Source organism: Garra rufa, chromosome 21 (genome assembly GCF_049309525.1).
Source record: "Garra rufa chromosome 21, GarRuf1.0, whole genome shotgun sequence".
NCBI classification, from domain to species: domain Eukaryota; kingdom Metazoa; phylum Chordata; class Actinopteri; order Cypriniformes; family Cyprinidae; genus Garra; species Garra rufa.
Genome location: NC_133381.1, coordinates 27,934,476 through 27,961,575, shown reverse-complemented (window position 1 = coordinate 27,961,575; position 27,100 = coordinate 27,934,476). Strand labels below are relative to the sequence as shown.

General features: G+C 39.2%; 2 protein-coding genes across 4 annotated transcripts; both read left to right on the top strand.

Moving 5' to 3' along the window:
- The first annotated feature begins 6,181 nt into the window (after positions 1 to 6,181).
- amy2al1 (amylase alpha 2A-like 1) lies at positions 6,182 to 12,838 on the top strand. Of its 3 annotated transcripts, XM_073826951.1 has the most exons (11): positions 6,182 to 6,288; positions 8,964 to 9,136; positions 9,291 to 9,437; positions 9,540 to 9,737; positions 9,832 to 10,062; positions 10,146 to 10,279; positions 10,389 to 10,511; positions 10,581 to 10,680; positions 12,168 to 12,289; positions 12,386 to 12,511; positions 12,608 to 12,838. In XM_073826951.1, exons 2-11 carry the CDS (start codon positions 8,969 to 8,971, stop codon positions 12,795 to 12,797), a joined length of 1,539 nt encoding a protein of 512 aa, XP_073683052.1. In that variant the 5' UTR covers positions 6,182 to 6,288; positions 8,964 to 8,968; the 3' UTR covers positions 12,798 to 12,838. The 3 variants fall into 3 exon arrangements, with proteins under 3 accessions (XP_073683052.1, XP_073683053.1, XP_073683051.1); XM_073826952.1 differs by lacking the exon at positions 6,182 to 6,288 and having other exon boundaries at positions 8,802 to 9,136; positions 12,590 to 12,727; XM_073826950.1 differs by lacking the exon at positions 6,182 to 6,288 and having other exon boundaries at positions 8,803 to 9,136.
- Positions 12,839 to 15,593: 2,755 nt separating this feature from the next.
- Positions 15,594 to 26,065, top strand: msh4 (mutS homolog 4). The gene is made up of 21 exons (XM_073827573.1): positions 15,594 to 15,843; positions 17,108 to 17,257; positions 17,370 to 17,533; positions 18,661 to 18,771; positions 18,954 to 19,069; positions 19,352 to 19,525; positions 19,858 to 19,987; positions 20,072 to 20,114; positions 20,695 to 20,762; positions 21,077 to 21,151; positions 21,531 to 21,595; positions 21,844 to 22,013; positions 22,366 to 22,502; positions 22,653 to 22,756; positions 22,834 to 22,958; positions 23,094 to 23,294; positions 23,525 to 23,643; positions 24,998 to 25,126; positions 25,252 to 25,426; positions 25,502 to 25,590; positions 25,699 to 26,065. Exons 1-21 carry the CDS (start codon positions 15,594 to 15,596, stop codon positions 25,885 to 25,887), a joined length of 2,784 nt encoding a protein of 927 aa, XP_073683674.1. The 3' UTR covers positions 25,888 to 26,065.
- The last annotated feature ends 1,035 nt before the right edge of the window (positions 26,066 to 27,100 follow it).

Sequence of the window (27,100 nt, the reverse complement as noted above, 5' to 3'; positions counted from 1 at the left end):
GGCGTGCAGGACCGGGTAAGTATAACTGTCCAGATAGTAGATGATGGTGAGGATGGCGATGAATGGTTAACGTGGTTTTTCTTCCCGTTTGCAGGAACGATCGTCGGAGGATGTCGAAGAGGCAGACTGGGTGCTGGCTTACGGCACACACACACGCTGGATGCAGAGTTTGACTGACGAGACAGACTGACTGGAATGCAAGGCAAGACAGGTAAGTAACAACAGGTAAGTATTGTAGATCACCTCTAGAATCCGATGAGGAGAGTAGAGTGAGTCCGCTTTCGCAGCAACGAGCCCGGACAATGGTGACTGTGTGCGTGTGCCTTATGAAGGTGTGGTGATTAATGAAGTGCAGGTGCTGGTGATTAGAATTCAGGTGAGAGTGATCGTTGGGTGAGTGAGGTGGAAGAACCTGGCCAATCCGTGACACTACCCCCCTCCCCAGGGCCCGCTCCTGAGGGCCGAGACCTCCGACGTCGCGGTGGTCTACCTCGTCCCCGAGGCGCTGGGAGGTCAGGATGGGTGCTGTGGAATTCCTCCAGAAGTGCAGGGTCTAAGATGTCTCCTCTGGGTACCCAGGTTCTTTCCTCTGGCCCGTATCCTTCCCAATCGACGAGGTACTCCAGCATGCCACCGCGACGTCGGGACTGCAAGATCTCGCGGACGGCATAGATGGCTCCTTCTTCCAAGTTCAATGGGGGAGGGGGTTCCTCTTCATGGCCAGGTTCTGTGGAGGGAAGAACAGGAGAGTGGTAAGGTTTGAGCAGTGATACATGAAACGTAGGGTGGATCCGGTAGTGAGGTGGGAGTTGGAGCTTATACGTGATGGGGTTGACCTGTTCCTTGATGGTGAAGGGGCCAACAAATCTGGGACTCAACTTCTTTGAGGGCAGGCGCAGACAGATATCTCGGGTGGAGAGCCAGACTTTCTGACCGGGAGTGTATGTGGGACCTGGTATCCTCCTGCGATCCGCGATGGCCTTACCTCTGCGCACTGCCCTTTGGAGGTGGTGGTGAGCCTCGTCCCAGACTCTCTCGCTCTCCCGGAACCAGTGATCCACTGCGGGCACCTGTGATGGTTCACCATCCCAGGGGAAGAGTGGCGGTTGGAATCCTAGCACGCACTGGAATGGTGTGAGTCCTGTAGTGGGCTGCCGCAGTGAATTCTGGGCATACTCTGCCCAGCCCAGAAACTGGTTCCAAGAGTTCTGGTGACCATGACAAAAGGTCCGCAGGAACCGTCCCACCTCCTGGATCTTGCGTTCGGTTTGTCCGTTTGTCTGAGGGTGGTATCCCGACGAGAGGCTTATGGTCACACCTAGGAGTTGGAAGAAGGCTTTCCAGACTCTGGAAATTAACTGGGGTCCTCTATCCGATACAATGTCTTCGGGGAGTCCATAATACCTGAAGACGTGGTTAAAGAGTAGTTGGGCCGTTTCTAAGGCTGTGGGAAGCCCTTTCAGTGGGAGGAGACGACAGAACTTCGAGAAACGATCCACAACGACTAGAATGCAAGTGTTCCCATCTGAAGGGGGAAGATCCGTCATAAAATCCACTCCTAGGTGCGACCAGGGACGGTTTGGGACAGGCAAGGGATGGAGCTTTCCTGCCGGCAGGTGACGGGGACTCTTGGAGATGGCACAGTCCTTACATCCTTGGACGTAACGCCTCACATCCCTTGCCATTTCTGGCCACCAGAAGCGTTCTGATAGCAGCGAGAGGGTGTTGTTGGCCCCTGGATGCCCAGTGCCCAGGGAGGTGTGCGTTGCGTGGATGAGATCTACCCGTTGTTCCCTAGGGATGAATTGGCGTCCGGGGGGACAACCCGGCGGAGATCTGGCTGTCGGAGTGGCGACGGCTGGGGGACTAGACCAGTGGATAGGTGCGACGAAGAGGTGTTCCGGGAGGATAGGTGTGGATGTTTCGGGGGAATCCTGGTTATCATGAAGTCGTGAGAGGGCATCGGCACGGATGTTCTTTGAGCCTGGTCGGTAGGTGATTTTGAAATGGAATCTGGAGAAGAAGAGGGCCCAGCGTGCCTGCCGTGGACAAAGTCTCTTGGCGTCACGGAGATACTGCAAGTTCTTAAGGTCTGTGATGACTTCAAAGGGATGTTGTGCTCCCTCCAGCCAGTGGCGCCACTCCTCCAGGGCGAGCTTGATGGCCAGTAGCTCCCGGTTTCCGATGTCGTAGTTCTGCTCCGCCGGGTTGAGCTTTCTGGAAAAGTAGGCACACGGGTGGAGACGTGGAGGAGTACCGTGACGTTGGGAGAGTACAGCTCCGACACCAGTGGTGGAAGCATCCACTTCGACGATGAACGGAAGATCAGGATCTGGGTGAATGAGTAGTGGAGCTTGGGTGAATGCGGCCTTGAGGGACAGGAAGGCTGCGGCAGCTTCGGGAGTCCACTGGAGTGTCCGTGACTTGCCTTTGAGGAGATTCGTGAGTGGGACTGTGATGAGACTATAGTTCTGGATGAAACGTCTGTAGAAATTTGCGAAACCGAGGAATCTCTGTAACTCCTTAATGCTGGTGGGTTCTGGCCAGGAGACGACTGCTGAGACTTTCCCCTCGTCCATGCGGACCCCTTTCCGATCTATGACGTATCCAAGAAACTGAACAGACTGGAGGTGGAATGAGCATTTTTCGGCCTTGAGGTACAGTCGGTGCTCACGTAATCTCTGGAGGACCTCCGCAACGTGGAGGCGATGGTCGGCCTCGCTCCGGGAGTAGATCAAAATATCGTCAATATAGACGATGACAAAACGGTGTAGAAACTCCCGGAGGACCTCGTGGATAAAGTTTTGAAATACGGAGGGGGCGGTGACCAGACCATAGGGCATAACGAGATATTCATAGTGGCCACTTGGGGTCACAAACGCGGTCTTCCACTCGTCCCCCTCACGTATTCTCACGAGGTTATACGCGCTGCGGAGGTCCAGCTTCGTAAAAATCCTGGCCGATCGGAGCTGTTCCAGGGCCGCAGGGACGAGAGGAAGTGGGTACCGGAATTTGATGGTGCCTTGGTTGAGGATCCGGTAATCTGCGGGTGAGGTAGATGGACGGATGTATCCCTGGGCCAGAGCTTCTTGCACGTACTCCTCCATGGCCTTAGTCTCATGGCCGATGTGGAGGTAGCTGGGAAGCTCTCTTGGGGCAGAACACATCTTGGAAGGACGAGTAGCATTCTGGGATCTGGACGGACTGTTTTTCGACTGGACTTTCGACTGACGTGACGTAGACTGGTAAGGGTTTTCGGACAGGACGTGGAAGTTCTGGGAAACAAGTAGCAGCACACTCGGGCCCCCACTTCAAGATCTCGCCATTGCCCCAAGAGAGGATGGGATCGTGCTTCACCAGCCACGGGCGCCCTAAGATGATGTCCATTGAGGCACCCTCCAGAACCAGAAACTGAATGGCTTCCTTGTGGAGGACTCCAATACACAGGTTGATGCTCTCAGTTTTACGATGTACTCTGGTACAGCTGGTGGATTTGCTGGTAATAGGCTCTATTTGGTATACTGAGGTAGAGGCTTTGGTTCGGAGTTGGAGCTGGCGACAGAGGTTGCCCGAGATGAAGTTCCCGGCTGACCCGGAGTCGATGAGGGCCGTGACTGTAACAGAGAATGACAAAGAAGACAACTGAACATTGGTAGTTAGGGGATAGAGATTTTCTACCTCGGAGCACAGACCACTCACCAAGGAACGAGCAGGACGGATGGGGCAGTTGAGACGGACATGTCCGCTGGCCCCACAGTACAGACATAGACCCCGGGTCAGCCTTCTCTGTCGCTCAGCGGATGACAATTTTCCAGACTCCAGGATCATAGCCTCTGGTTCTGGAGGAGCGGCTGAGTCAGGCGAGCGGAGGAGTGCAGTAGCTGCGGTGTCAGCATTGTGATGATAAGACTGTATTCGGTCTGAACAACGAAGTGACTGGTGAATGAATTTTTCTAGCCCCATGGAATCGTCGAGTGCTGCCAACTGAAGTCTTAACTTCGGTTCCAAGCCGAGCCGGTATGTCGTTAAGAGCGATCTCTCATTCCATCCGCTGGCAGCTGCTAAAGTACGGAAACGTAAAGCATATTCCTGAGTTGTCATACTCCCTTGACGTAAATGATAGAGCTGCTCTCCGGCGGAGATCGCTTCGTCCGAACTTCCAAAGACCTCTTTAAAGTGCTGGTCGCTGGCCCGGCTTGGCGCCAGATGGTGTCCGCCCACTTCAGAGCAGGTCCTGTAAGCAAAGAAGTAATGAAGGCTATTTTAGACTGATCCGTAGGGTATAACTCAGGTTGCATAGTGAAAATCAGCGAGCACTGAAGAAGAAATCCGCTGCACTCCTCCGCCCCTGGTCGGGCCATGGGACTGGATGGAACGGGTGTCGAAGAAGTGCTAGGTGCCGGTGGAGCGGTGGGACGCGGTGTTGAGGGATTGCTGGTGGTTGTTCCCATCAAAACTTTGCGTAATGAATCCACAAGTTCTTGAAACGGATCCATCGCTCTGCTGGTGCTGTTTGCGGGTCCGGGCTTCTGTTAGGGAAGCAGACTGACAAACAGGTGAGTGATATAACTGGTAAAGTTTTATTTGTATAAAGCAGAGCAGATGCAGAAGATGGCGTGCAGGACCGGGTAAGTATAACTGTCCAGATAGTAGATGATGGTGAGGATGGCAATGAATGGTTAACGTGGTTTTTCTTCCCGTTTGCAGGAACGATCGTCGGAGGATGTCGAAGAGGCAGACTGGGTGCTGGCTTACGGCACACACACACGCTGGATGCAGAGTTTGACTGACGAGACAGACTGACTGGAATGCAAGGCAAGACAGGTAAGTAACAACAGGTAAGTATTGTAGATCACCTCTAGAATCCGATGAGGAGAGTAGAGTGAGTCCGCTTTCGCAGCAACGAGCCCGGACAATGGTGACTGTGTGCGTGTGCCTTATGAAGGTGTGGTGATTAATGAAGTGCAGGTGCTGGTGATTAGAATTCAGGTGAGAGTGATCGTTGGGTGAGTGAGGTGGAAGAACCTGGCCAATCCGTGACACTATAAAGGTTTTCACCCCTGGCTTTCAACCCTATTTGAAGTTTTCAACCCCTTCAAATACACAAAAAAGCTAAATAAATTAAAGAATCTGTGGGATTTGAAGGACTATCACTAAATAAAAAAAAATAATTAAAAAAGCTGAACAACACAGTATTAAGAATCAAGTGTATGTAAACTTTTGAACGGGGTCATTTTAATAAATCTAACAATTTTTTTAGATTTATTAAAACGTCTTTTATGTGAAATATCTTATTCAGGTCAGTACTAAATAAAAAATAACATTCATTTCATATGATCCGTTTTAATTTTGAAAAAAAAAAAAACTAACATTTTGCAGATTCTGCAAGGTATAAACTTTTGACTTCAACTGTACCGAACATATAGTTTTTCACATGATTATTTATTTTGTATCCTTTTGTTGTCTTTTTTCTAGCTTGGTAAATGTCAAGTAGCTGACCAAATAAAGCAAAAACAAGAGATCTCATATAACATTTACATTTAGACAGCAAATGCTTTTATCCAAAGTGACTAAGGGGACAATGGAAGCAATCAAAAACAACAAAAGAGCAATAACATGCAAGTGTTATGACAAGTCTCATTTTTTTTAAGTCAGTGAAAGAGATTTAGTGCCTCTTTGGGATGGCACAATAATGCGCCATTCACCTGCAAAACGCAAGCTTCTAGAGGGCACATAAGTCTGAAGTAATGAATTTAGGTAAAGGGGTGCAGAGCCAGTGGTGGTTTTGTAGGCAAACATTAATGCCTTGAATTTTATGCAAGCAGCTATTGACAGCCAGTGTGAATTGATGAAGAGAGGTGACGTGCGTTATTATGTTTATATTATGTAACTAATTCTGTTTTTAATCTGTCTTGATTTTGTAATTACAGACACAAAGGATGGAAAGAAACTTGAAACATGGAGAGGTTGAAAAGGAGAAAGCAAAGACACATTGTAGGTTCTGGCATGATTTATATAGTGATTTTCAGTCATTAATGCCATTTGACTGCTCACCAGGTTTGGATTTTTCTCTCGCTAAAATAAATCAATAAATAATCTTTATATATTTAAGGTGTGCAAACATATTGACAATAAAAACAAGACAAATAATAACAATAGTTTGTGTTTTTTAGTTCAATAGTCCTGATAGGGGGTGAAAAAAGCGTGAAGCGATACACTCTTCCTGTGGACTCCTGAAGAAAGAAAAGAGTAAGAAGGATCTCACAGGAGGATCTAAAAGACGCAGCGGTGAGAAGAAAGAGAATAGAGACAATTATGAGTATTTTACAAACCTTTCAAAAAGTAATTTTGTCATAACTGTTGTAGCGATTAACCTATTAACATTGTTCCAAACATCACTTGAATTACTCAGAAAACGCTATAGGCCTGAAAGTAAATTAAAAAGCTTTTTTTGAATAGCACCCAAGAACAGGGAGTGTGGTTTACCAGCCACTGCGGTTTTGCATTGTAAGTGAAGCAGCTTAATGATTGGTTACAGCAGAAAATAGCAAACTGAATAGGTTACATACCTCAAGCTTAGCTCTCTTGTACAGACAGAATCCGAGAGGCTTCCAAAGAAACATCCAGATTGTAGAATCTGGCAAAAGTGTTTGATGAACCCCATTCCACTGCAGAGCAAATGTCCTTAATTTCCTTAATGTATTGAAGAGTGGTTCAAGAGATGTGGGCATGAGCCGGACACTTAAGGGAAAAAGGGGGCTGGACTTTGGTAGTCCTCATTGTGATGGCGGCCAGGCTGGAGGTACCACTCATTCAGTCTTCTGCACTCTGGTTCATCGGGAGAGGCCCACTCCAACAATGACTATATGATTTTGAAATCCTTCTTTTTACACTAAGGACAACTGAGGGATTCATATGCAACTATCACAAAAGTTTTAAACGTTCACTGATGCTTCAAAAGGAAACACGATGCATTAAAGGAACACTCCACTTTTTTTTGGAAATAGGCTCATTCTCCAACTCCCCCCGAGTTAATAAGTTGATTTTTACCGTTTTGAAATCCATTCAGCCGTTCTCCTGTTCTGGCGATATCACTTTTAGCATAGCTTAGCATAGATCATTGAATCCTATTAGACCAATAGCATCGCGTTCAAAAATGACCAACGAGTTTCCATATTTGTTGTATTTAAAACTTGACTCTTGTGTACTAAGACCGGTGGAAATGCAAAGCTGCGAGTTTCTAGGCTGATAAGATTAGGAACTACACTTCCATTCCGGCGTAATAGTCAAGGAAGTTTGCTGCCGTAATATGGCCGAAGCAGGCGGAGTATTATCAGAAATGAGTTCCCAGCTAGTTTAGCATTTGCACATGTGCTGCGTGGTATTACTGCTCCTGCTTCAGCCTTATTACGGCAGCAAACTTCATTGACTATTACGCCGGAATGGGAGTGTAGTTCCTAATCTTATCAGCCTAGAAAATTGAAGCTTTGCATTTCCACCGGTCTTAGTACACGATATAACTACAGAAGAGTCAAGTTTTAAATAGGACAAATACCAAAACTCGTTGGTCATTTTTGAACGTGATGCTATTGGTCTAAGTGGATTCAATGATCGATGCTAAGCTATGCTAAAAGTGATATCGCCAGAACAGGAGAACGGCTGAATGGATTTCAAAACGGTAAAACTCAACTTATTAACTCGGGGGGGAGTTGGAGAATGAGCCTATTTCCAAAAAAAGTGGAGTGTTCCTTTAAGAGCCAGGGGGTGAAAACTTTTAAACAGAATTAAGATGTGTACATTTTTATGTTCATTTAGTACTGCCCTTCAAATGCTACAGAAGATACATAGGCCTACATGTTTTTCAAAAAAAAAAAAAAAATGTTAAATTTACCCTGATCTAAAAATTTAAAAGTTTTCACCCCCAACCATCTGTAATACTTGCATATGAGTCCCTCAGCTGTCCTCAGTGTAAAAAGATGAATCTCAAAACCATACAGTCATTGTTGGAAAGGGTTCAAATAAAAAAAATGCTGAAAAAACAAAAAAAATGTGGAACCTGAAGGATTTTTCTGAAGAACAGTGGGTAGTTTAACTGTTCAGGACAAACAAGGGACTGATGAACAACTACTAAACAAAACACAGCTGTGAACAGTATTAAGAAGTATGTAAACGTTTGAACGGAGTCATTTTTATAAATTCAGCTATTATTTTCTCTTGAAGACTATATGTAAACGTCTTTTATGTGAAATGTCTTATTCAAGTCAGTACTAAATAAAAGTAGAATGCATTTTGTATGATCCCTCTTATTTTAGTAAAATAATTATGATGCTAATAATGAGAAAATATATTCATTAAAATTTGACAAATTAAATAAAACATGATTATTTTAAAATGTCATACACTATTTTACTGAATTGCTCAATTGTAACAAATAAACAATTCTGACAGTAAACCGCTATTGGCAGCACACAGTTTCATAGACGACAGCTTGGCAGAATTTCAAAAAAGCCAAGGACAGGACCTACTAATATTGCAAAACAAAAATAAACAAAAGCAGATAGCGGAAGGCACTGTTTCTTTGTAACAAGATTTAAAACAGGAGAGATTCTTTAGCAAAAATGTTGTCTTATTTTTGAAGCAAGTAGATTTAAAAAAAAAAAGTCATTATTTATAACCAAGTGTCTGTGAATGTTACAAAAACAAAAGACTTATGCTTGTAAAGTACACATTTGTCTTTAACATTTACAAAAATTAATAATTACCAAAGGACTGCAATTGAAACATTGTGAGTCATTTCAAAACTGTGAGTTGGTTGAAGCACTACACTGCGAGAGCAACAGAGCTTCACATTTATGGTAGTCTCTCAAACTAAGTAGATGATTTTGCAGCATGTAGACGGATTCATTGGTTGGTGTCTATGACACTGAGATCACTCACCCTAAGCTGATTTCCTATGCACAAAGGCACAATGAAGCTCCTGATTGTGGCTGCACTTGTCGGACTGTGTCTTGCCCAGCACAACCCAAACACTAAACATAATAGGACCTCTATTGTTCATCTGTTTGAGTGGCGGTGGGCAGATATAGCTGAAGAATGTGAGAGATACCTGGCACCAAATGGCTACGGAGGAGTTCAGGTATGTTTACAATTCTTATTGATTCCAGCACAAATTGAATGATAAATGTGATGTTTTGAAACTGTCTGAGCTTTTAGATTAGATATGTACTGAAGGTTTTGAATTATAAAGTAATAAAGAAACTGTGAAATAACAGTTGTCTTTGATTTTATAGATCTCTCCCCCCAGTGAGAGCATTGTAGTGACCAATCCTTGGCAACCTTGGTGGCAGAGGTATCAACCAATCAGTTACAAATTGTGCTCCAGATCAGGAACTGAAGCAGAGCTGAAGGACATGATCACACGCTGTAACAATGTTGGGGTAATGCAAAACTAAAGCTCATAGTATTGCACCTCGAATGATGCTTCAATACAATAAAAAATTATGCAGCATCTCCTTATGTGCTACTTTGCTGTCCTGTAGGTGAACATATATGTAGATGCAGTGATTAATCACATGTGTGGAGCTGCTGGTGGAGAGGGCACTCACTCCAGCTGTGGATCATACTTCAATGCCAAAAAGGAGGACTTTCCCTCGGTTCCCTACTCATCATGGGACTTCAATGATGACAAATGTAAAACTGCCAATGAAGAGATTGAAAACTACAGTGATATTTTCCAGGTTCTTGTTTGCAGCTGTGCTTCACCCCTTCTGTGTAAACACTTTAAAACATGTTTTTCTAATTGGCTCCTTCTTGTTGATTTCGTGTTGACAGGTCAGGGACTGTCGCTTGGTGAGTCTCCTGGATTTGGCCTTGGAGAAAGACTATGTTAGAGGAAAAGTAGCTGAATATCTGAATAAACTGATTGACCTTGGTGTGGCTGGATTCAGAGTCGATGCTTGTAAGCACATGTGGCCTGGTGATCTTACTAACGTCTATGGCAGACTCAAGACCCTCAATACCACGTGGTTTTCTCCAGGCACCAAGCCCTTCATTTATCAAGAAGTATCAGCATCCCATCAAGATCACAGTTCCCTAATATGGTTGTTGAGTTGTTGAAAGCATTAACACAAATGCCTGTTTTTCAGGTTATTGACTTGGGTGGGGAACCGATTAAAGCCAGTGAATATTTTGAACTGGGAAGAGTGACAGAGTTCAAATACAGTGCGAAACTGGGCACAGTCATTCGTAAATGGGACCAAGAAAAGCTAAGCTATCTCAAGTATGCAACAGTAACTTGATGTGATATTATCTAGAAGGAGGTGTCACTTGTGCCTAAAATCATGCTCAGTAAGGTTATTGAAAGAGTTGTAAACAGTGTTTTGTTTTAGGAACTGGGGAGAGGGCTGGGGTTTCATGCCTTCTGATAAAGCCGTGGTGTTTGTGGACAATCATGATAATCAGAGAGGCCACGGCGCTGGTGGAGCTTCAGTTCTGACATTCTGGGACTCTAGGTTAAGTATTTTCTAACTATGACTATTTCTACTGTGAGCGAAATATGTTTTACAATGTGGATTTTGCAGGCTTTATAAGATCGCTGCAGGGCTCATGTTGGCTCATCCGTACGGTGTGACAAGAGTTATGTCTAGCTACCATTGGGATCGACATTTTGTCAATGGAAAGGTAAACGGTTTCACATAAAATAACAATTACACTTGAGTCTTATAGTTGGTTAAACCTACGTCCTTGATATCACATCAATGAATAACAGGGCTAAAGGCACACTGTGGTAAAAGGTGCATTTGATTATATTTTCCTCTAAACCACTAGATGGCACAAAACCACACCGCAGCACATCCAAAATTTGGGTGATTCTTATTTCAAGTAGTAATGAAAAGTTGATTCTGTTTTTTAAAAATGTTATAGATTTACAGTTTAAGTCAAAAGTTTACATACACCTTGCAGAATCTGCAAAATGTTAATTATTTTACCAAAGTAAGAGGGATCATACAAAATGCATGTTATTTTTATTTAATACTGACCTAAATAAGATATTAAGTCCAAATGTATAAAATGACTCAAAAGGTCAAAAGTTTACATAAACCTAATTCTTAATACTTTGTTGTTACCTAAATGATCCCCAGCTGTGGTTTTTTTTTTTTTTTTTTTTTTTTTTTGTTTAGTGATAGTTGTTCATGAGTTCCTTGTTTGTTCTGAACAGTTGAACTGCTCGCTGTTCTTCAGAAAAATCCTTCAGGTCCCACAAATTTTTTGTTTTTTTCAGCTTTTTGTGTGGATTTGTACCCTTTTTAACAATGACTGTATGATTTTGAGATTCAAATTTTCATACTAAGGACAACTGAGGGACTCATATGCAGCTATTACAGAAGGCTCAAACTCTTACTGATGCTTCAGAAGGAGAAACAATGCATTAAGAGCTGGGGGGTAAAAGCGTGAATTTAAATTTGAAGATGAGGGTAAATTTAACTTATTTGGGGGACATCTTCTGTAGCTTCTGAAGGCAGTACTAAATGAAAAATTATATAAAATATGATATTTAGGCAAAATAAGAAAAATGTACACATCCTCATTTTATTCAAAAGTTTATACCCCTGACTCTAATGCATCGTTTTTTCTTCTGAAGCATCAGTTTGTCCTTATTGTAAAAAGATGGATCTCAAAATCATACAGTCATTGTTGGAGAAAGTTAAAATATACAAATATGTTGAAAAACCAAAGAATCTGTGGGGCCGTGTCAGTTTAACTGTTCAGGACAAACAAGTGACTCAACTATAGATCAACTATCACTAAACAAAAAAAGCAAAGCTGTGGATCATTCAAGTAACAACACAGTATTAAAAATCTAGTGTATGTAAACTTTTGAACGGGGTAATTTTTATAAATTATTTTCCCTTGTGGACTAAATGTAAATATCTTTTACGTGGCTTATTCAGGTCAGTACTAAATAAAAATAACATGCATTTGATATGACCTCTCTTATTTTGGTAAAATAATTAACATTTTGCAGATTCTGCAAGGCGTATGTAAACTTTTGACTTCAACTGAATTTTTCTGCAGTCATGCACAATGGGACTAAGTTGTGCCATGAATGAGCTAAATGTTTTTAAAAAAAATCTGAACAAATAATCTTTTGGTGAAATACAAAACAGGATCAGAATGACTGGATGGGCCCTCCAAGCAATGCCGATGGATCCACTAGGCCAGTACCCATTAACCCAAACTCCACCTGTGGGGACAAATGGATATGTGAGCACAGATGGCGCCAGATCAGGTGAGTGTTTTTTTTTTTTTTTTAGGTCTGCTAGATACATCTACCTGAAGTTAGTGTCAAATCCCAGCAATTCTCTTGCTTTATTGTCCACCCCAGGAATATGGTGATTTTCCGTAATGTGGTCAATGGCCAGCCTCTCTCCAACTGGTGGGACAATGGTAATAATCAGATCGCCTTTAGCCGCGGCAGCAAAGGATTCATTATCATTAGCAATGATGATTGGTGAGAAACCTGTAACTCTAATCCACGAAAAATGAACATGTTCTAATACAAATTAGCTCATAACTGCTCCTTAACTAGATTTGATCAATGTCCCAGGGCACTGAATGTGACACTGAACACTGGCCTGCCCATGGGTACGTACTGTGACGTCATCTCTGGAGATAAGAGTGGGAGCAGTTGCACAGGGAAACAGGTGTCAGTGGATGCTGATGGACGTGCCAAATTTAGCATCAGCAACACAGATGAGGATCTATTCATTGCCATCCATGCTGACTCCAAACTGTAGATTCATTGAGGATATAATTATAATAAAGCAGAATCAATTAATCAACAGTGTGATTGAGCTTTTGTTTACAATCACACAATGAATCATATCATGAAAAAAATAAACCACAGAACTGCTATCACCTGATTCAGTGAGCAAGCATCCAAACAAGTCAGTGTACTGTTAATAATTAGTGTTCCTTTTTGACCACAAGTATCCAACATGTCAGGGGCAATAAACTTTATTTATTCATCTTAATTTTGTAATACTTCAGCCAATTGCATTGATTAGCATGCTGTATTTTAAGAAGCTATTTTAAAATGACATTGTACTCCTATTGTAAACATAATGGTCCGGTTTCACAGATAGGGCTTAGACTAAGCCAGGATTAGGCCATAGTTCAATTAGGACATTTAAGTCATTTTTATAAACATGCTTGGAAAAAAACATTACAGGTGTGCATCTTGAGACAAAACAAAGGCACTGATATATTTTAAGATCAATCAGTGCTATTTTGTTTCAGTTAAAACAGCTCAGACTTACATTTTAGTCTAGGACTAGGCTTAAGCCTTGTCTGTGAAACCGGGGGAATATTTTAAAGGAGAAGTTCACTTTCAAACAAAAATTTACAGATAATGCACTCACCCCCTTGTCATCCAAGATGTTCATGTCTTTCTTTCTTCAGTCGTAAAGAAATCTTGTTTTTTAGGAAAACATTTTAGGATTTTAGGATTCTATGGTGCCCCTAAGTTTGAACTTCCAAAATGCAGTATAAATGCAGCTTCAAAGGGCTCTAAATAATCCCATCCGAAGAAGACGGGTCTTATCTAGCGAAACATTATTTTCTAAAAACATTTACAATTTATATACTTTTTAATCTCTACACAAATTATACACAGAGCTAGACAAAACGAGCATTTGAGGTTAAAAAAAATATATAAATTGTAATTTTTTTTTTTTTTTTTTTTTTTAGAAAATAACCAATCGTTTTGCTAGATAAGACCTTTTTTTCATCATCTATGATCATTTAGAGCCATTTGAATCTACATTTTTGGAAGTTCAAACTTGGGGGCACCATAGAAGTCCATTATATGGAGAGAAATCCTGAAATGTTTTCCTCAAAAAACAATTTTCTTGACTGAAGAAAGAAAGATATGAACATCTTGGATGACAAGGGGGTGAGTACATTATCTGTAAATTTTTGTTCTGAAAGTGAACTTCTCCTTTTAGTTTCATGATAACAAATCCCCAATTTTAGATTTATAATGATTTAATGATGATGTTTAAATATTTTGTAAAAAAAAAAAAAAAAAAAAAACCAAACAAAAAAAAAAAAACAAGCAGCAACAACAACAAACATTTGCAAAAAGTACAGCAGCAAATATTGACTGCAAAATTAATAATTTTCGCTCTGAATCGACTAGTTACTAATTTAAGATTATGATAATGACATGTTAGGATTATAAAATGTATTTAGCTGTGAAATATAAATTTAATACTCTACCTAAAAGTTATATATCTCAGTGAAAAGTGTGTTGTAATTTTTTTTTATAATTTTATACTTTGGAATTCATTATTTTGCGAAATATTTCGCAATAGTAATTTACTATATTGATTTGATACAATTGGTTTATTTTCACAGTACTCATTGAAGGTTTTTTCATTATTTTCTAAAGCCCTGTGAAAACAGATCCACAATTTAAGACTTTGTAATGATAATGTTTAAATATTTTGTAAAAATAAAATAAATAGTTATCACCAGCATTACCACGCAAAGCATAATTTGTAGCTGATATTGGCGCGAAAATCAAACACGCCAGAGGCGACCGTTAATCTTCTGTCAAGATTTTAATAGCTCCTGAGGTGAGTAAATGTTCGATTTTTCCATTATAAAACACTTTAATGTGTTAGGAATGGTTGTATAATCAAATGCACTTACGTTATTGAACACAATAGAAATATTCCGAAAGAAATGCTAAGTTTATTCGAGGTAAATGATGACTTGGTTAACGTTACAGCAACAGATCCAAGCAGTGAGAATCCTTCTGAGTTACTTTTTTATGAACAAATCAGCTTCATAGCTTTGACTTAATGAAACGTTATCATAAAAGAACTGTAAATAAACATATACGTTCTTAACATTCAGCTATCAAAGTAAACTAAACCTATTTTGACGTAAAGGAATCGAATTTGCTGCCCTAGTCTATTGCTGCCTTCATGTGATATGGGAAAGATGATGCTTTCCACTTGTGAAGTGGAAATTACCAGTGTGTCGTGTTCAGGTGCTTTTGTTGTCGTAGTGAAGAGAAACATGGCGAACTCGGAATTTGTCCTCACATGCTACTTAAGTAAAAGTTTTAAAACGGTTATAAACTCCCTAATGCATCTGCTACAGGATGCATCAAAACGCAAACAGTAAATTATAGGCTGTATCTTATTGATCATGAATAGTAGAGTTGTAGAAGACAATACTAACTAACGTTAATGGTTCTTTTAGCTAGCCTATATATAACATTTTTACTATATATAACTTTTAACATCATGCAATGTTTACCATTCATTATAGTTTCGTTGCTGTCCGCCATGTTGAAATGTCAAAGTTTATCCCAAATCGGCAACTCGGGTATCATAAAAATTTTCGAGCTTTCCAGTGGAAATTACAACGTGAGTGGGTGTTCATGTGCAATTTCGATGTCGGATTTTGGTATTTACCATAATTACGATAGCACATGAAGGCAGCATATGTTCTACTGCAGTATCTACATATAACCACTAGATGGCACAACAGTGTTGTGAAAAACTTTCAAAAGCAGACAGATGTTGCGCAGCAGCACTGAAGAGGTGACACCATGTTCGAGCTCTGAAGCCGGACCGAGCAGCAGCACTGTGACCCCATATAACCTGAGCGACTACCTAACCCGTAGACAGCATGATCCTCCAACATCTTCTGTCCTGCTGACTTCACACGGATCCGATGATGTCAGGAACAGTCTGTGTGCAGGATCAAGCACTGCCACTGATACTGGTGCTCAGGCAGCTGTGTTCACAGACACAACACCGACTGGAGGTGACAGAGAATCAAATCAAAGCTATAACATATGAAAACTTTTTCAATATTATGTTTCTATTTTTTTGGAATTGGAGTAATTATTGTTCAGCAAATAATGTAATTTAAGCAATTTGTGTATATTAAATTGCATTATATCAGAAATATACAAAACAGAGGGCAGCAGGGGTCTCAATTCTACTAGACCACTAGTGCATTTTGTTTCTAATTAGACACAAATTATATTTGTATTAAAAATTATGATTAATTTAATCATTTCTTAATAATCAACAAATTCATTTCAAGGGTTTAATTTGGATTTTTTAAATCCCAAGATTTTCCAAGTGGTCTCAAACTTTTGGCCCCCACTATTTCGGCCTTGTGCAATTCCACTATCTAGATACAGTGTTTAACATTAATTACCTAGATGGTTTGCCGAAGGCTAATCTGTTCCGCCACAGTTTCCACAGAATTAACCAAAAATATTTTTTCACTTCCTAAAATAACATTAAAAAAATCTAATGATTACAAAATGTAACTAGATTTGTAAACCTGTTTTAATAAAATATTTTAACAAAAGATTTGAACTTTTAAGACATTATATTGTAATTTTACTATGAAAATAATAATTTTGCTTGGATTTTACATCATTTTTAATTTACATTTATTTTACAGTGAAGTGGTATTACAACAGTAATGCATGGGATCTTAGGGGTAATAATTTAAATAGCAATCAGTACCACTTTTATTATTTTACTTTGTACTATTATTTATTAAATCACATATTTATTATTATACTACTACTACTATAATTATTATTGTTTTATTTATATTGTTTAATAACACTAGTGTAAATGTGATGTAGACTGAGAAATCATAACTAAAAAAAGTTGAAGACACCTTCTGCAAAACTCACATTATCATAGATTGTTCGCTATAGTTTAGAAAATGGTAATAAAATATGAAAAAAAAAAACCCTCAGAGTTCAACCTTGTCAGAACAAATTCATTTTGATAATGTAAACTTAAACTGATAGAAAGGTAACAAAACACTGTCAGGTCAAAGTGTCATCAAATTTTTGGTCCCAAATCTTTTATCAATTTTACTAGTCCACTGTATGGGTATAATATGTCACACAGTTACTTTATTTTGCTATCTTCACTTACATAAGTGAACTATAGTGTCCTGCACTCATCAAATTATATCTGGTATCTGAATAATTTTTGGTTTGACTGTATGGATGAAAAACCCATATCAGTTAACCAGTCCTGTGCTTTCTTCTTAGCTCAGCGCCTGCTGAATATCACTGGAAGAGCAGACAGGATCACCTCATCTGTTGGTTCATCTGTCTTTTCCTGGAGCTCCAGCACTCCACATCTGAGGGCCACGCCTGCACTCTCAAACCTTGGTCGAACCCCTCAGAGAGACCTCAGCAGTATGCAACTAACTAAACCACACCTGTCCAATTTTTCCTGGACGGATATCTGATATCCTGATTAAATCTTAAATTAAAACTGATAACTCACTGTACAACTCTTTTACCATAGTGACAACATCTTCATCTGCGTCTGCATCTCATGCGGCCTCTGTGATAATGGCTGTGGTGGAGGGACGTGGTTTAGCTCGAGGGGAGATTGGTATAGCCAGTATCAATGTGAAATGCCCAGAACTGGTGCTCTCACAGTTCGCAGACACTGGAACTTATGCGAAGGTAAAAATCCATCCCTTCTCCAAACCTCTTATCCTATGTAGGTTATTCATTGCAAAAACACATTTTGGAAGTTTAATTGAGTGGTCAGAATTAAAAAAAAAAAAAAAAAGTTTAAAACAGCAAAACCAGTGCTAATAAAAATTTTACTGCACTAAACATTAGTGTAAAACATTTTAGTATACACTATATATTATAATCCAATATAATTTGCTCCTAGCTTAGTTTAATTAAGAACATTTTCAGAGTGTACAACTGTCACGTTCGAGAGAGAGAGAGAGAGAGAGAGAGAGAGAAACTTAAAAGGGATTTATTCAAAATGGGGAATCAGGATATCAAAAATAGCTAGTTCAGAAAAAGGATATCATAACAAAAAGTAAAAGGAAAAACCAAAAAAGAGTCCAACTTAACCTCAAAGACCACAAAGGCAGGATGACAGGTAATCAGCAGGTTTAGAGAAGGAAAGAAACCAGTATCTATCGAGTAGATCTGACAGAATGCTGGTGAAAGTGCAGGGTATATATGGAGGTGAGTTGATGAGAGGCGGCAGGTGCAGGTGATCAGAAGGCGGGAGATTGGGAACGATTGGGCGTGGTGATGGAACCTGACGGCCTGGATGTGTTGCTGACAACAACATGTATAGATGCTTTAATAATAGATCATACAAAAAAGTAAGTAAACAAAAACATGATAACCCCAAAACTCTTAATAGTGGCTGTATCCATATCACACAATGTTTCTTCTAGATATTAAATTAAGCAATTCCTCATAACAAAGTTATTTTAAATATTTTAAAATAAAGTTTATGACCTAACAAATGTGAATTGATGGGTAAAAATCAATAAAATGCTTTGCTCTGGGCAGTTCTCCAGAACAGAGACCTTCACACAGTGCACCATGACTGCCAAAAAATGACTGGCAGAATGTAGTGTGACCAATAAAATAGATTTTTATTGGTTCTTCATGTATAGCCCTTGCTTTAGTTTGAACCATTGTATCACTATTTAACTTGCATCATATTCTTGCAAAGCAAAGGTAATGTGTTTTTATCCGGAGACAATATTGTACAGTAGAGGACAATGTTTTTTGTCAAACTAATACATTCAAAATGATGCTAAATTCTAATACAGGTAATTACCAAGCTGCATAACCTGATGCCTCTGGAGGTTCTGATGCCCGACACTTCTAGTGTAAAAGGACAAGGAACCAAACTCTACAACCTCATCAAAAACACTTTTCCGGTATCATACATGTTTACTGCATCTATACTGACTATAAATCAGGCTTGGGTGACCTACAATGTACAGGCTATAAATTAAAACTGTTGTTAGAGATTGCGCACACACCTTTATCTAATTTAATTATGAGTTACAGCTGTTTCTTTCAACTAAGTGCAGAATATTTCCTTTTGCTATGTGTGCAGTCAGTCACATTCACTGCTGTTATGAGGAAGTACTTCAATGAGAAGAAGGGCCTGGAGTACCTACAGCAGCTCTGTGTCCCTGAGTTTAGCACTGTCCTGATGGAGGTGCAAACCAAGTAAGTAATGGATTTCCAGAATTCTGTTTTAAGTTTTTTTTGGATGCATGTAATAAGTCACATTATTAATAGCAGTATAGGAACTTCTACATGTGCTCGTAAAAATACTCAAGACATTATCTCAGAGGTAACCTTTCATTGTGTCAATGTGAATTATTTGCCAGTTTCAGTTTGGTTTCAGATGACTGATATGAATGTATTTTTTATAAATATAATAACACTATATAATACATGATAAATATGATTAAACAAGATAAAATAAAACATGTTCTCTGTCTGTAGATACTACTGCTTGGCTTCTGCATCTGCCTTGCTAAAGTACGTTGAGTTTGTCCAGAACTCAATATATGCTCCTAAGTCACTGAAAATGATCTTCACTGGCAGTGAGCAGACAGCCATGATTGACACAATATCAGCCATCAACTTGGAACTAGTAGTAAACCACAGAGATCACAGGTTAGTTGCTTTAGACAGTTTTAAGATGACCTGCACATATTTATGTTACAGAATTCACCTGAAAGCTCCACACTGAATTTGAACACCTGTCATCCACAAAGATCTACTCATCCCCTGCCCCAAGCTCAATGCTGTTTTACACATTTTATCGTATTTAAGTACTTACCAAAGAATGTAAAAAAGAACACAGATTTCTCTTGGATGTTAAAGGTGGCATATAGAGGTGCACAGAAAGCTGTGCCATTGTAATATGTAGTAATTATTTACTATATTGACTATACCCATAATTTGCATGTATCTGAATGTCAGTAACCATATTCTGTTGTATGCAGAAGTAAACACACTCTGTTTGGGGTGTTGAACTACACTATGACTGCTGGTGGGGAGCGAAGGTTACGCTCCAATATTCTTGAGCCCCTGCTGAATGTGGTCACTATCAACTCACGCCTGGACACCATACAGGTGATTACCTGTTATCTGTCTGTCTTTTTTTCATTCTCTTCTTCTGTCATTAATTAAATAATCTTCTCTTTGATCCGCTTCCAGGAGCTGCTGCAAAATGAGGAGCTTTTCTTTGGTCTGAAGAATGGTAATAACACCACATTTTACATGTCTCAGTTTTAGGAATATTGTTCCAGAATGTTTTTCTCCTTATTTAACCCTTTTGTTTAACGCTCTTTTGTTTATGATTATATGTTTATTAAGTCTGTACTGTACCACATGCATAAGCGGTTTACTACAGTTTTATTTCTAGGTTTATGTATTGAGAATTTACTATCATAACAGGCATGATAATCAGGTGATATTACTGCAAACTTTGTGAAATACAATTTACATGAGTAGGAATGCCACATTTATATTCAGGTATTAGCCTAATAACACAGATCAGAACCCAAACCCTAAAGAGTTGCATACTGAATGTGAATACTGTAAACTGCCCATATGGATGCCAAAATAAATATGTACAGCTTATTGCTGCTTATATATGAAACAGGCCTTACTTGTTATCAAGCAATTGTTGGTAATTTCAAAAGCTCTTATGCTCCTGGTTCACACCTACCTGGAACTACACACACAATGATAATATATTAATATTAACCAGATGCCTAAATGTTTGGCTAGCACCACACCATGATGAGACATTATTGATGTTCTGCTTTAATTTACAGCCATTGCACACTTCCTGGATATAGATGATCTGCTGTCCGCTCTTGTTCAGGTCCCAAAGCAAGAGACAGTAAGCATAGAAAACACACTTACCATTTTAAGCACACATTTAAGTACAAAGTAAAAAGATTTTTCTTTCTTATGAGAGCAGTGGAGTTGGCTAATTGATTTTACACAATGTTCACAAAAATTCAGTTTAATTTAGCATTTTTCAGTAAGTCTAGGTACATCCTTCAGCAAAGAGCTTTTTGGAGTGTAAATTCAAGATTCTCATCCTTAAAAACTTTTTAAGCCATCATTGTTAGATTTAGTTTAGCAGTGCAATATTTTAGCAACTACTCTGTTTAATTAGTAAAGATAGTCTTTTTATGATTTATCCATTAGATACCAGTGGCTGAAGCAAAAATAACGCAAATAATTCAGCTGAAGCACATTCTGGAACTCGTCCCATCATTGAAGGTAACTTGTGGCTGTGCATTCAAATACTACTGTAAGACAAAAAGTCATCCAGGCCTGTACTGAATATGTCTGTAGAGATAATTGCAATACCCATATTTTGACAAGTTTTGTTGCTATAAGTTACCAATTTAAGTGATAGTCATCTCACCTCAGTGTAAATTCAACATTAAATCTGTTGACCTTATTTGCTGTAATTTTGAGCCTTTTAGCATGTTTAAGTAAGGAAAATCATGAAATTCATGAAATAAATGTAATTATGTAACTATATCTATATGTCATGATTGTATATTGAGTGTATTTTCTGACTTGGTTGAGAAGGCTTATAAAAGTGCTCTGGTGCATGTATAATTATGCCACATATAAATTTCTCCCTAATTAGGTGATTCTGTCACAGTCCAAAACAGCCTTGTTGGAAGCACATTACACCTCACTTGAAGACAGCAGGTAATAACTTTTACATACTTAGCTCTGTGAAATTTGCATATGCCCAAAGATCTTGTGCTGACCATCTTTGTTAAACATGAAACATAAGCCTGTTCTTTCATAAGAGCAGATAATGTGTTGTGTATACAGTAAAAACACATGCCAAAATAAGTCAGCACTTTCATATGTGGATTTGAAGGTTTAGTTAATGTTCTCGTATCAGGTATTACTATTTGCTTTTCAAAGTATTCTCATTTGTGTTGGTTTAGGTTCAACATGATTTTGGATCAGATCAAATCACTGATTAATGATGACACCAGCTACACAAAAGGCAGTTTGGCAATGCGCACACAGAAGTGCTATGCTGTGCGGCCCAACGTCAGTGAATTCTTAGATATTGCACGGCGAGCCTACACGGAGGTGGTAGATGACATAGCAGGTGAGCTCCTCAACTTCGGTAGATTGTGAAAAGGATGGATGCTCTATGTAGGTTATTGTGAATTCCCAGTTCATTTGCACTAGCCACACCATCACAACAGATGATCCCTTACCGTTAAAGGGGTTAAATACAATTTTATTATTACATTTTGTTCTACTTATAATGTTCTTTCAAATTCATAATTTAATAAAAAGTTTCACAATCTGTGGTCGGGCGTGTGCATACTGTATGTTTAAATGACATGCCACAATTAGTCATTTCAGTTACTAATCAGATCTTTCCACATTCCATCCTATTTATATGTTGGTCATGAACATTAGCATTATTGATGTGTTGTGCTGTTGCTGATCAGGATTGGTGGCTCAGCTTGGAGAGAAGTACAACCTACCCCTCCGGACAAGTTTCAGCAAAGCACGTGGCTTCTTTATACAGATGAGGCTGGAGGGCGGGGTCTTACCTGGGGGGACATTACCAGAGGAGTTCATCAAAGTGAGAGAAAGACATTAACTTTTAAAACTTGAACATAAGTGTGTTAAATGTAACATATATTAAATACATAAATATGTTCTTATAAGGTACACATTTATTGCACTTTCCAAGCAAGTGTTTTGCCAAATGTGTTTAATCTGAACACTACAGGTGACCAAACAGAAGAACAACTATGGGTTCACCACTGTGGACCTAGTGAAAATGAATGACCACTGTGAGGAGGCTTTGAAAGACATTTTCCACATGTCTTACGTGTGAGTATACTGGAAGATAACTAGAGTAAGAATAAAATAATGCAGCATTTTAACCATGGTATTTACGTACTCTGCAGGGTGGTGTCCAGGTTACTGAATGATGTCTATGAACACATCCACTGCCTGTACAAACTGTCTGATGCTGTGTCAATGCTGGACATGCTGCTTTCTTTGGCTCATGCTTGCACTGTCTCAGATTACGGTAATGTTTAGGCACCAGATAAGCATAATGTACATTATAACATTTATGTGAGCACATGATTTTTTTTTTCTTTTTGGTAGTGATAGCATTTATTTCTTTTTATTATTTAATAACTTAAGTATTTGTTTCTTACAGTGCGTCCTGAGTTCACTGATACGCTGGCAATAAAGCAGGGTCGCCACCCAATCTTGGAGCGCATTTCTGGGCAACAACCAATCTCCAACGACAGCTATATCTCTGAGGGAAGCAATTTTGTGATCATAACAGGCCCCAACATGAGTGGCAAGTCCACCTACCTCAAACAGGTGGCCCTCTGCCAGATAATGGCTCAGATAGGTACACAGAGTTGCTTTTAGATTAAAAAATAAGATTTGTTTTAGTACTTGTTCACTAACTTTTTAGGTCACTACATAGTAGTAATTTACAGTAAGTGGCTGTGGGTAATGATAAGCAGGTTTGGGGTTGGTTCTAGGATCATGGTTTAATAAACTTGCATTTGTGCACCATCTCTCTCCTAGTCCAAACTTATTTAAACAAACTTATTTAGAAATTCTTCTTTGTCCCAGGATCCTTTCTGCCAGCGGAGTTCGCCTCTGTTCGAATTGCCGATCAGATATTCACCAGAATAGGAGTAGACGATGACTTTGAGACCAACTCCTCCACATTTATGGTTGAGATGAAAGAGGTCAGTTTCAGACACTGTGGAAGAAACAGCTAATTTTGTTGATATTTTTGTTGATATTTGATTTATGAAAGATATACAGGGGCTGTCCAGAAAGTATCCAGCCATGTAATATGAAAGACACGAGATGCAATCCAGCGAAAACAGCTGCAGCTATAGGTAACTGCTGATTGGCAGCTTAATTAGAACAACCCGCCTATGTATCACATCTAATGCATAGTTTTTTGGCAAAACATCTACTTACCCAGGTGACTCAGCCCCCTTACAGCCCAGATTTGGCTTTACCCAAAACTAAGATCAGCTTTGAAAGGTACTGAGGCATCCTATTGTCCTATGTACAGTGTTTCTTGTATCTTATGTTCTTTGATAAATGTGTCTATTTTTCATTTTACATAGTTGGATACTTTCTGGACAGCCCCCATATAGAGATATTTACAGATAGTTCTGAAGCTCATCATCTACTCAATCAAAAAAAGTCAAAAGTTTACATACACCTTGCAGAATCTGCAAAAGGTTAATTATTTCAATAAATAAGAAGGATCATACAAAATGCATGTTATTTTTTTTTCCGTACTGACCTTAATAAGAAATTTCACATAAAAGACGTTTACATGTAGTCCACAAGAAAAAAACAATAGTTTAATTGATAAAAATGTTCAAAAGATTACATACAATTAATTCTTGAAACTGTGTTGTTACCTGAAAGCTGTGTTTTTTTCCCTTTGTTTAGTGATAGTTCATGAGTCTCTTGTTTGTCCTGAACAGTTAAACTGCCGGCCGTTCTTCAAAAATATCCTACAGGTCCCACAAATTCTTTGGTTTTTCTGTATATTTGTGTATTTGAACCCTTTCCAACAATGACTGTATGATTTTGAGTCCCATCTTTTCACACTGAGGACAACTATTACAGAAGGTTTAAATGCTCGCTGATGCTTCAGAAGGAAACATTATGCAATAAGAGCTTAAAAACTTTTTAAATTTGAAGAAAAAAGTAAATTTAACTTATTTTGTCTTCTAGGAAACATGTAAGTATCTTCTGTAGCTTCTGAAGGGCAGTACTAAATAAAAAAATTATGATATTTAGGCAAAATAAGAAAAATCATTCAGGTAACAACAGTATCAAGTGTATGTGAACACTGTAATTTTTAATAATTTCAGCTATTATTTTCTCTACAACTATATGTAAATGTCTTTAATGTAAAATATCTTTTTCAGGTCAATACTAAATAAAAAATAGCATGCATTTTATACAGTATGATCCCCCTTAGTTTGAGAAAATAATTAACATTTAGCAGATTCCGCAAGGTGTATGTAAAACCTTTTAACTTCAACTGTAAATACTCAACTACACACCTAGGTCTCTTACATCATCCACAACGCAAGCGCCAAGTCACTCATCATCATTGATGAGCTGGGCCGAGGCACCAGTCCGGAGGAAGGCATTGGTATCTGCCACAGTGTCTGTGAATTCCTCATCAATCTTAAGGTGCTGTATTCATTTTATCAAGACTATATAAGATACGATAACGAGAGATATTTACATATATTAAACATATTTGACCTATTACTTGCAGTATTTCCATAAGAAGCTAACAAAACTTTGTCCTGTAGGCTTTCACACTCTTTGCCACGCACTATCTGGAGCTGTGCCAGTTGCAAACTCTTTACCCCAATGTGGAGAACCAGCACATGCAGGTTCAGCACGTCCGCTCAGAAGATGGCAGAGCAGAGAGGGTTGTCTACACATACCAGCTCACCCGAGGCCATTCAGAGGAGCGCAACTACGGTGGGTTAAGATGAATCCAAGTTTTTCTAAGCTACATTTGTTTTATGTGTATAATAAGTGAAGCTGTTTGGTTAGGTATAAGAGCAGCGGAGATGACCAGTTTACCATCAGACATTATTCAGGAAGCCAAAACAATCGCAGCTACGATCAGCCAAAAGCTGTGGGTATGTGTCTTGACTCATGAATAATATATTGCAGAGGTACAGGAGAAAAATCATATACAGGCAGCCTACAAAGTTATTGACCCTGTGGCTTCATTCTGTTGTCCAAAGGCCAAGCATCATAGTGACCCTGCCACGGTCAAACAGAAGGCAGTCTATCGCCTAGCCACCAGACTGCTGCAGACGGCCCGTAACTCACGGCTGGATTCAGAGAGCCTACGCCATTTCCTGAAGGGGTTGAAGAGACAGTATGAGGCTGAAATTCAAAGTGCTACAGAGTCTGTAGAGAATGAGGAATGAGGAATGGGATGGTGGGGTTGGAATGTAGGTGATGGATTTCACCTGTTTAGGAAAAACACTTCTTGAACAAAGCCAGGGAGATTGTTACTTAGACCCTGATGTAGACTTTTTCTTTTTTACATAAAAGTAATTTGTTTTTATGTTTTCACAGATTATTATTGATTGTTTGTTCAACTACACAGGCTATATGTTGCTATTTTAAAGTAAGATGTTTGTGTGTTCCCATTATAAGTTTAAATAAACTGTTAATAACCTAACAAACACGTGTGATGCAATGTTCAGAGTCTCACAATCAGCCGGCTACAGTGCATGTATTAGTCTATGAGATTTTGAGTTGTTGTATTTGTGGACTGTACAGTGGTGGCCAAAATTATTGGAACACTAGTATTGTCACCATCTTAAAAATGGCTTTAATTAAGTTATTTCTCTTTAGCTGTAGTGTGTCAGTAGGAAATATTAATTTACATTTTCAAACATTCATTTTGCCATTAATTGTAATAATCCAGTGAGATTTTTGTTTGTACATAGAGTCTGACAACAGCCAGTGCTCCACACAGAGATCTGATCTCACCATCATCTAGTCTGTCTGGAATGACATGAAGAAACAGAACAAACTCAGACAGATCTCTGTGAGGAGCACTAGCTGTTGTCAGACTCCTTGTGCAAACAAAAATCTCACTGGATCATTACAATTAATGGAATGAATTAATAAATGTTTGGAAATGTAAACTAATATTTCCTACTGACACACTACAACAAAAGATAAAAAAAAAATTGATTTTTTTTTTTTACATGGTTAAATGACTAGTCTTACAATGATTTTGGCCACCACTGTATATATTTAAGCAACAGCATATAACAAAGAGTGGTCCAAATATTGCCACACCTCTGACCTGGCTGCAGGTAATCACAGATGTGCTTATATTTGGAACAACATCAGTAGGTCTGACTCTTTTTGAGTGAGTCACTGACTACGTTTACATGGACACCAGTAATCTAATTAATTACCTTATTCTGAATAAGACAATAATATGATTAAGGTGTTTACATGAGTTGCTTTTAGAATATTCCTTTCATGTTCCTGTTTTACATGTTATCGTACATAGATCGATTAATGACACACATCATTACATCTACACGCGACGCTATCAGTTCCTCTTCGTTATGGTATATAGACTTCTGGGTGTTTCCTTTTTAATTTTAAGAAAGCTTG

What these genes read in the sequence shown, in the direction of transcription:
- msh4 (XM_073827573.1), top strand. Translation starts at nt 15,594, where the DNA reads ATGTTGCGCAGCAGCACTGAAGAGGTGACACCATGTTCGAGCTCTGAA. An exon ending in AGGTCCCAAAGCAAGAGACA is followed by an intron (nt 20,763 to 21,076) that starts GTAAGCATAGAA and finishes TTTATCCATTAG; the next exon opens with ATACCAGTGGCTGAAGCAAA. An exon ending in TTGCACTGTCTCAGATTACG is followed by an intron (nt 22,959 to 23,093) that starts GTAATGTTTAGG and finishes TGTTTCTTACAG; the next exon opens with TGCGTCCTGAGTTCACTGAT.
- amy2al1 (XM_073826950.1), top strand. Translation starts at nt 8,954, where the DNA reads ATGCACAAAGGCACAATGAAGCTCCTGATTGTGGCTGCACTTGTCGGA. An exon ending in CACAGATGGCGCCAGATCAG is followed by an intron (nt 12,290 to 12,385) that starts GTGAGTGTTTTT and finishes TGTCCACCCCAG; the next exon opens with GAATATGGTGATTTTCCGTA. An exon ending in ATCATTAGCAATGATGATTG is followed by an intron (nt 12,512 to 12,607) that starts GTGAGAAACCTG and finishes TCAATGTCCCAG; the next exon opens with GGCACTGAATGTGACACTGA.